At 49.2% G+C, this 10,000-nt stretch overlaps 1 protein-coding gene and 1 long non-coding RNA gene across 4 annotated transcripts in view; both read left to right on the forward strand.

Moving 5' to 3' along the window:
• Nucleotides 1-3,365, forward strand: part of LOC117808774 — a 5,789-nt gene extending 2,424 nt beyond the window's left edge. Inside the window, exons 4-8 of one of the 3 annotated variants that reach the window (XM_034678436.1) lie at nt 1,170-1,368; nt 1,669-1,765; nt 1,890-2,052; nt 3,057-3,100; nt 3,177-3,365. In XM_034678436.1, coding sequence (XP_034534327.1) covers nt 1,170-1,368; nt 1,669-1,765; nt 1,890-2,052; nt 3,057-3,100; nt 3,177-3,350 — 677 coding nt within the window. In that variant the 3' untranslated portion in view covers nt 3,351-3,365. Of the gene's footprint in view, nt 1-1,169; nt 1,369-1,668; nt 1,766-1,889; nt 2,053-3,056; nt 3,101-3,176 lie in introns of those variants that run through there. The other 2 variants (XM_034678437.1, XM_034678438.1) reach the window with 2 other exon arrangements.
• An 81-nt stretch (nt 3,366-3,446) lies between these two features.
• Nucleotides 3,447-3,934, forward strand: LOC117808775. The gene is made up of 2 exons (XR_004630393.1): nt 3,447-3,633; nt 3,819-3,934. It is a non-coding gene; the product is annotated as an uncharacterized LOC117808775 (long non-coding RNA).
• Nucleotides 3,935-10,000: the final 6,066 nt, after the last annotated feature.

A 10,000-nucleotide genomic window follows, 5' to 3' on the forward strand; every position in this document is an offset into this window, starting at 1 on the left:
GACAGACTCTACCCAGGGTAACATACTCACATACATCCTGACAGACTCTACCCAGGGTGACATACTCACATACATCCTGACAGACTCTACCCAGGGAGACATACTCACATACATCCTGACAGACTCTACCCAGGGTGACATACTCACATACATCCTGACAGACTCTACCCAGGGTGACATACTCACATACATTCTGACAGACTCTACCCAGGGTGACATACTCACATACATCCTGACAGACTCTACCCAGGGTAACATACTCACATACATCCTGACAGACTGTACCCAGGGTAACATACTAACATACATCCTGACAGACTCTACCCAGGGTAACATACTCACATACATCCTGACAGACTCTACCCAGGGTAACATACTCAACCCAGGGTAACATACTCACATACATCCTGACAGACTCTACCCAGGGTAACATACTCACATACATCCTGACAGACTGTACCCAGGGTAACATACTAACATACATCCTGACAGACTCTACCCAGGGTAACATACTCACATACATCCTGACAGACTCTACCCAGGGTAACATACTCGCATACATCCTGACAGACTGTACCCAGGGTAACATACTCACATACATCCTGACAGACTGTACCCAGGGTAACATACTCACATACATCCTGACAGACTCTACCCAGGGTAACATACTCACATACATCCTGACAGACTGTACCCAGGGTAACATACTCACATACATCCTGACAGACTCTACCCAGGGTGACATACTCGCATACATCCTGACAGACTCTACCCAAGGTGACATACTCGCATACATCCTGACAGACTGTATCCAGGGTAACATACTCACATACATCCTGACAGACTCTACCCAGGGTAACATACTCACATACATCCTGACAGACTCTACCCAGGGTAACATACTCACATACATCCTGACAGACTCTACCCAGGGTGACATACTCGCATACATCCTGACAGACTGTACCCAGGGTAACATACTCACATACATCCTGACAGACTCTACCCAGGGTAACTTAGACACGTTTGTTTACTCGCCCCCCCCCCTTGTGGACACACAATGGTTCAGTGCCTGTTATATCCTTGAAGGTCTGATGTTACCTGTCTATCTGTCTCCCCCCTCCCCCTTCATGTGTCCCTGTTGCCTGTCTCTCACCTGTCCCCTGCAGGTCTGAGGGCGGTGTTCTCTGAGCTCAACAGTGCCTCCAGGGAGCAGCAGGTGGCGCTGTCTGAGCTCTTTAACAGAGTTTCCTTCCTGCAGAGCTTCCTGCTGATGGAGGCTCACAGTCTGAGCTCCTGCTGCTACAACGCTGCTGCTCTCTGCACCGCCTTCCTGCTTACCTCCACCCAGCGGTCCTCCAGAGCCAGGTAACTACACCTACAGTCAGGTCATTCCACCTACAGTCAGGTAACTCCACCTACAGTCAGGTAACTCCACCCACAGACAGGTAACTCCTCCTACAGTCAGGTAACTCCACCCATAGTCAAGTAACTCCACCCACAGTCAGGTTACTCCACCCACAGTCAGGTTACTCCACCCACAGTCAGTCACTCCACTACAGACACATTACAGGTAATCCCTACAGACTCCATCTTGCTTTACTTAATAATTAATCATTTGTGTGTGTGTGTGTGTGTGTGTGTGTGTGTGTGTGTGTGTGTGTGTAGGTTGATCCTGTTGAGTTTGGTGTGTTTAAATTTCTACCTGGAGAGGAAGATCTATCAGTTTGTTCTAGACTCTGATAATCCTCAACACACACACATGGTGAGCTAAGCTAACATGCTGATGCTAAGGCTAATGTCTGTCAGATTGATTGATTGATTTGTGTGTGTGTGTGTGTGTGTGTGTGTGTGTGTGTGTGTGTGTGTGTGTGTATGTGTATGTGTAGGAGCTGGTCAGTGTGTATGTGAGTGTGTGTAGGAGGGTCATGGTGTGTGTTGGAGTGTGTGTTCTGCTGTGTGTGTGTGTTAGGTACAGGGACCCGGTTCAGCAGAGTCTACAGGTGCTCAGAGAGACTCAGAAGAGCCTGCAGGAGGCGCTGCAGCACGCTGGTGAGTCCAGAGAGCCTGCTAACAAGTGCTCCCAAAATCCTGATCCCTAAGTAATGAGATCTAAAACATGTGCCCTAAGTCCTGAGACCTTAACCCTGAGCCCTAAACCGTGAGTCCTTAGTCCTGAGACCTTAACCCTGAGCCCCAAACCCTAAGTCCTGAGCCCTAAACCCAAAACCTTAAACCCTGAGCCCTAAACTCTAAACCCTTAGCCATGAACCCTGAGCCATAAACCCTGAGCCCTAAACTCTGAAGCCTAAGCCCTGAACTCTAAACCCTTAACCCTGAGCCCTAAACTCTAAACCCTAAGCCCTAAATTCTAAGCCCTAAACTCTAAACCCTAAACCCTGAGCCCTAAACTCTAAACACTAAACCCTGTGCCCTAAACTCTAAGCCCTGAACTCTAAGCCCTAAACTCTAAACCCTAAACCCTGAGCCCTAAACTCTAAACCCTAAGCCCTAAATTCTAAGCCCTAAACTCTAAACCCTAAACCCTGAGCCCTTAACTCTAAACACTAAACCCTGAGCCCTAAACTCTAAACACTAAACCCTGTGCCCTAAACTCTAAGCCCTGAACTCTAAGCCCTAAACTCTAAACCCTAAACCCTGAGCCCTAAATCATAAACCATTAGCTCTAAATCTTAAGCCCTAAACTCTAAACCCTGAGCCCTAAACTCTAAATCCTGAGCCCTAAACTCTAAACCCTGAGCCCAAAACCCTAAATCCTGAGCCCTAAACTCTAAACCCTGAGCCCTAAACTCTAAACCCTGAGCCCTAAACCCTGAGCCCTAAACTCTAAACCCTGAGCCCTAAATCCTGAGCCCTAAACTCTAAACCCTGAGCCCTAAACCCTGAGCCCTAAACTCTAAACCCTGAGCCCTAAACTCTAAACCCTGAGCCCTAAACTCTGAGCCCTAAACCTTGTGATGTCAGGCTATAGACTGTGTCTAAAAAAGTGGGTGTAGTCACTGTGATGTCATTCGTTGGTCTTGTTCTGTCTGCAGAGGGATTGGGCGAGCGTCACAGGAGGACTCCGTCTGATGTGAAGGTGAGTCTTGAAGGACTGTTTTTAACCACTTCCTGTGATGTCACAGCCTCTGACCAATGAAATCAAACCTTTCTAGAGGAGGTCACAGAGCAGAAGAGGACGAGAGGAAGAGAAGAAGATGAAGGATATAAAAAGAGAAGAAGAAGAGGAGGAGGAGAGTACGCTGCTGTGTCTGAACACAGACAGCTCTGACCTGTCTCACCTGTCCCTCACTGGTCAGTGCCCGTCTCACTGCTCAGTCACTAACTGACCTCTGACTCTTCAGTCTGCACCTGTCTCATCAGAGTACCTAGCTCACCTGTCTCACCTGTGTCTCACCTGTGTCTCACCACAGTACCTGTCTCACCTGTCTCCCCTGTCTCACCTGTCTCCCCTCAGGTTGGAATGAGAACAGTTTCCTCAGCAGCACGGTGAACAGCTCGGCGGGTGATGTCACACTGCGGTCAGATTTTACCCAGAATGCCTCAGTGAGGTCTGTGCGTGGTGGTCGTGGCTCTGCTCTGGTGTACAGCGTGCCGGTTGAGGACGGACAGGTGAGACAGGAAGTTTGTTTATGTTAAAACAGGAAGTTTCGTTAGCATTTCTCTAACGTTAGCTTCAAACAGGAAGTTGTGACGTCTTCAACAAACAAACAAACAACAACACACACCTGACCTCTGCTCTCTGTGTTTATCTTCATCATCCTCATCACCATGGTCGCCTCCTCCTGATTGGTCAGCCTCGTTACAGCCTGAGGAGTCGGAGGTCGGACGCGCGCTGATCCTCAGATCCACTTCATCAAACGATTACTGTTTTTTCTCAAAGTGAATAAAAAGACGTTTAAATAAAACCAGAGACGAGTCCATCATTTCAGAAACACGGTCACACGGAGGGTCAGACAAACGGAGGGTCAGACACATGGAGGGTCAGACACATTGAGGGTCAGACACATGGAGGGTCAGACACATTGAGGGTCAGACACATGGAGGGTCAGACACATTGAGACACATGGAGGGTCAGACACATGGAGGGTCAGACACATGGAGGGTCAGACACATTGAGGGTCAGACACATGGAGGGTCAGACACATTGAGGGTCAGACACATGGAGGGTCAGACACATTGAGACACATGGAGGGTCAGACACATTGAGACACATGGAGGGTCAGACACATTGAGGGTCAGACACATGGAGGGTCAGATACATTGAGACACATGGAGGGTCAGACACATTGAGACACATGGAGGGTCAGACACATTGAGACACATGGAGGGTCAGACAAATGGAGGGTCAGACACATTGAGGGTCAGACACATTGAGGGTCAGACACATTGAGGGTCAGACACATTGAGGGTCAGACACACGGAGGGTCAGACACATTGAGGGTCAGACACATTGAGGGTCAGACACATTGAGGGTCAGACACACAGAGGGTCAGACACATTGAGGGTCAGACACATGAAAGGTTACACTGAGGGTCAGACACATGGAGGGTCAGACACACGGAGGGTCAGACACATTGAGGGTCAGACACACAGAGGGTCAGACACACTGAGGGTCAGACACATGGAGGGTCAGACAAACGGAGGGTCAGACACATTGAGGGTCAGACACATATAGGGTCACAGAGGGTCACGCGGAGGGTCACACGGAGTGTCAGACACATGGAGGGTCAGACACATTGAGGGTCAGACACACGGAGGGTCAGACACATATAGGGTCACAGAGGGTCACGCGGAGGGTCACACGGCGGGTCAGACAAACAGAAGGTCACGGAGGGTCAGACACCGAGGGTCACACCAAGGGTCACACCGAGTGTCAGACACACAGAGGGTCAGATACACGGAGGGTCACACGGAGGGTCAGACACACGGAGGGTCACACAGAGGGTCACACGGAGGGTCACACAGAGGGTCACACGGAGGGTCACGTCGAGGGTCACACAGAGGGTCAGACAAACGGAAGGTCACATGAAGTGTCAGACACACCGAGGGTCACACCGAGGGTCAGACACACCGAGGGTCACACCGAGGGTCAGACACACAGAGGGTCAAACCGAGGGTCAGACACACAGAGGGTCACACCGAGGGTCAGACACACCGAGGGTCACACCGAGGGTCAGACACACAGAGGGTCACACCGGGGGTCACACCAAGGGTCACACCGAGGGTCAGACACACCGAGGGTCAGACACACCGAGGGTCAGACACACCGAGGGTCACACCGAGGGTCATACACATGGAGGGTCAGACGGAGGGTCAGAGGGTTCTTGTACCTGTGAGACAGGTAGAGTCCAGAGTGTGGAGATGCTCTCAGTCTCATATATCTGACGCCATGATCTATAAACTCTCTGGATCCTGACTGAGTGTTGTCGCCCTCTGTTGGCTCAGACTGAACCTGCAGGTTCAAACTGTGGAGTCAAAGAGTCAAGGCTGAGCTGAGGAGCGGAAAAAGAGAGAGAAAGAGAGAGAGAGAGAGAGAGAGAGGAGGGGAAAATAAAACACTGCTGGAATTTCTCTCCACAGTTTTCCTGCTTCAGATTTCAGCTGCTGAGAAAATGAAAAACAGACCACAGAGGGGGGATCAGATGTCTGGACGAGAGGAGGAGGAGGAGGAGGAGGAGCTGTGGTGTCGGTCTGCAGCTCGGATCAGACTTTCACACAAAAGCTTGAAGCTGCTGAGAGACAGAGAGAGAGAGAGAGAGAGAGAGAGAGAGAGAGAGAGAGAGAGAGAGAGAGAGAGAGAGAGAAAGACGACCGACTGACCGATTGAGAGTTTATTCAGAGAGAGGAAGGAATGAGAGAAGTCTGCAGAGGAGGAGAAACTGACCGAGTGAGAGGAGCAGCAGGAGGAGAAAGAGGAGGAGGAAGAGGAGGAGGAGAGCGATAGAGAGGAGCCAAGAGCTGAACTTCTGAGTGTTTGGAGCTGAGTCGGCACATTCTGGATTTCTGCTTCTTCAGGAGGACTGAGGTAATCCGGATCAGACTGAGTGAGGGAGCAGGACTCTGCAGGAGGACTGAGGAGACCCGGATCAGTCTGAGTGAGGGAGCAGGACTCTGCAGGAGGACTGAGGAGACCCGGGATCAGTCTGAGTGAGAGAGCAGGACTCTGCAGGAGGACTGAGGAGACGTGGTATCAGTCTGAGTGAGGGAGCAGGACTCTGCAGGAGGACTGAGGAGACCCGGATCAGTCTGAGTGAGGGAGCAGGACTCTCCAGGAGGACTGAGGAGACCCGGGATCAGTCTGAGTGAGGGAGCAGGACTCTGCAGGAGGACTGAGGAGACCCGAGTCAGTCTGAGAGAGGGAGCAGGACTCTGCAGGAGGACTGAGCTGACCCGGGATCAGTCTGGTTTATCTGTGAACCATGTGAGCTGGACTCTGCTGACCGACCCGGGATGGAGGGATGGAGGGATGGAGGGAGAGAGAGTGAGGAGACTATCTTCACCTCTTCTGAGAGAGGGAGAGAGAGAGGGATGGGTGAGGGGGGGAGGATGGAGGGGGGAGGATGCAGACTGGACCAGGGTCAAGTTTGACCTGTTGATGAACTCTACAAACAGGAAGTGAATCCAGACCTTCACAATAAAAGACTCAGAGAAGCATGAAGATGAAGTGAGGCCTGCTGTGACCTTTGACCTCCTGTGACCTCTGACCTGCTGTGACCTCCGACCTGCTGTGACCTCTGACCTCTGACCTGCTGGGTGCAGAGGTGACGTACCTGTGCAGGTGTCAGGATGCAGCTGAACCCACCTCACAGCTCTGAGCTCAGCCTCCCCCCTCCTCCCCCCTGTCCCCCGCCTCCCCCCTCCTTCTCCAGCCAGTTCAGCACCATGAGGTTCTCCTACCACCTGAGCACCCCCCCCACCCCCCAGCCACGCCGCAGCGCCCCCCACAGGACAGGTGAGTGAGCTGCAGCCTCCATGAGTGTGTGTATGTGAGACCGGTGTTTAGAGCTCCTGTGTGTGACTGTCTCACCCTCGGAGAGTGAGACAGGTGTTTAAAACTCCTGTGTGTGACTGTCTCACCCTCAGAGAGTGAGACAGGTGTTTAAAACTCCTGTGTGTGACTGTCTCACCCTCAGAGAGTGAGACAGGTGTTTAAAACTCCTGTGTGTGACTGTCTCACCCTCAGAGAGTGAGACAGGTGTTTAAAACTCCTCTTCGGGGCGGCGACAGGAAGTGACATTACAACAAGAAGGAAGTGAAAACTTGCTCGTGTTCATCAGAGAGAAAAAGTGGATTAACCCATAATTTAATACGTGTGTGTGTGTGTGTGTGTGCGTGTGTCTCTGTCTGAGTGTGTGTGTGTGTGTGTGTGTGCGTGTGTCTCTGTCTGAGTGTGTGTGTGTGTGTGTGTGTGTGTTCAGCTCATTGTGGAGTTGTCATGTGAGAGTGAGACAGGAAACCACAGACAACGTGGCAGAGACCCTGACAAACACACACACACACACACACACACACACACACACACACACACACACACACACACACACACACACACACAGGGGTGGGGGTGGGGGGGGGTAAAGTGTTTCTCTCAGTCAGATCAGCTCTGTCTGCTTCATCATGTGAGGGGCTTTTACTTTGAAAGAGTCTGAGTGTTTTATAAATGGAGGACTGATCAGCTCTCAGTGTTTCAGGAAGTCCTGTTGGTTAAATTGGAGACTCTTCTTCTGTTGTTTCTTCTTCTGTGGTTTCTTTTTCTGTGGTTTCTTCTTCTGTTGTTTCATCTTCTGTAGTTTATTCTTCTGTAGTTTCTTCTACTATTGTTTCTTCTTCTGTGGTTTCTCTTTCTGTGGTTTGTTCTACTATTGTATCTTCTTCTGTGGTTTCTTCTTCTGTGGTTTCTTCTTCTGTTGTTTCTTCTTCTGTTGTTTCTTCTGTTGTTTCATCTTCTGTGTATTCTTCTTCTGTGTATTCTTCTTCTGTAGTTTCTTCTACTATGTTTCTTCTTCTGTGGTTTCATCTTCTGTTGTTTCTTCTACCATTGTTTCTTCTGTGGTTTCTTCTTCTGTGGTTTCTTCTACTATTGTTTCTTCTTCTTCTGTTGTTTCTTCTTCTGTTGTTTCATCTTCTGTAGTTTCTTCTGTAGTTTCTTGTACTATGTTTCTTCTTCTGTGATTTCTTCTATGGTTTCTTCTTCTGTGGTTTCTTCTTCTGTCGTCTCTTCTTCTGTCGTTTCTTCTGTTGTTTCTACTTCTGTGGTTTCTTCTTCTTCTGTTGTTTCATCTTCTGTTGTTTCTTCTACCATTGTTTCTTCTGTGGTTTCTTCTTCTGTGGTTTCTTCTTCTGTTGTTTCTTCTTCTGTTGTTTCATCTTCTGTAGTTTCTTCTACTATGTTTCTTCTTCTGTGATTCCTTCTTCTGTGGTTTCTTCTTCTGTGGTTTCTTCTTCTGTGGTTTCTTCTTCTGTGGTTTCTTCTGTGGTTTCTTCTTCTGTTGTTTCTTCTTCTGTGGTTTCTTCTTCTGTGGTTTCTTCTTCTGTGGTTTCTTCTTCTGTGGTTTCTTCTTCTGTGGTTTCTTCTTCTGTGGTTTCTTCTTCTGTGGTTTCTTCTGTTATTTCTTCTTCTGTGGTTTCTTCTTCGAACACCTCAAGGACTTCAGAAAGTGAACTCCAGAACCACACCTCTCCTCAGCAGTTCCTCCTGCCTGTGCAGGTGTTTCAGTGTTTCTCTGTTATTTGCTGTCGGGTCCTCTCAGAGTGACACTGTCCCTTTAAGAGTATCCAGGTGAGTCTGTGGACTGTGACTCTGAGTGATCTGCTCTGACCTCACCTGTCGGTCTGCAGATGTCCGTTCTGAAGCCTCTGGTTTGAGATTTTAGTGGTTTTATTTTTGTTTCTATTTTGAGCCAGAAATGACCATATATGGAGGAGAGGGTGGAGCTCCTCTCTAGCCCCTCCCTCTCTTCCATTTATGGTCATTCCTTAAAAGTTAGCTGAGACTATAAACTCCTGAGGAGGAGGTCAAGGAAGAAGAAGAGGAACAAACACACCCCAGCTGTTGGACAGGAAACAGAATGACTGAAGAACATGAAATCAAACGCACCCTCAGGTCCCTGACATTCAGTCTAACCCCACCCGGCTGTGACATCAGGATGGAACACAAACGCCCTTAACACATCTGAGGAAAGGACAAACAAACACACCCTTTTATCATCTGGCAGGGGAGGAGATAAAACTACAGGCTGACCTCTGACCTCACACACACACACACACGCACGCACACACACACACACACACACACACACTCACTCCCCTCCCCCTGCAGCAACAGTGAGCGACCCACGATCCCTCAGGGACATCTATTAGTTCAGAGAGAGAGAGAGAGAGTGTGTGTGTGTGTGTGTGTGTGTGTGTGTGTGTGTGTGTATGTGTATGTGTATGTGTGTGTGTGTCTATGTGTATGTGTGTGTGTGTGTATGTATGTGTATGTGTGTGTGTGTGTGTGTGTGTGCTTGAAGTGTCTGTGCAGAGTTCAGCTGTTGGAGATGTTAACAGTTTGATCGCCAGGCTGAGTGAATCCTGGATCCTGATTGATCCAAACCAAGCGGCCACCTCCGGTCTCAAACTATGAAGCCCATGCTGAAGTTAGAGATAGACTGATATGTTATTTTCAGGGCCGATGCCGATTATTAGTAGTCAAGGAGGCCGATAAGCGGTCTATCCCTAGCTGAAGTGTTATAAACTGCAGTTCCTCAAGCGTCCACTAGAGGCTGGCTGCAGAAACAGTAAACCACATAGACACCCATTCAAAGAGACTTTAAATAAACATGTTTACAGCCTGGTTCAAAATACGTAGTTAATCTCTCTATCGGCACACACTGTATGAGGGAAGTTATAACAGCTCTGAAGATATTAAGATTACGAGTTTTTGCCCAAATAAGGACATGACTGACAGGCAGGAACACATAGCTGTTGGCGAGTA

The sequence above is a fragment of the Notolabrus celidotus genome, unplaced genomic scaffold (genome assembly GCF_009762535.1).
Source record: "Notolabrus celidotus isolate fNotCel1 unplaced genomic scaffold, fNotCel1.pri scaffold_149_arrow_ctg1, whole genome shotgun sequence".
NCBI classification, from domain to species: Eukaryota; Metazoa; Chordata; class Actinopteri; order Labriformes; family Labridae; genus Notolabrus; species Notolabrus celidotus.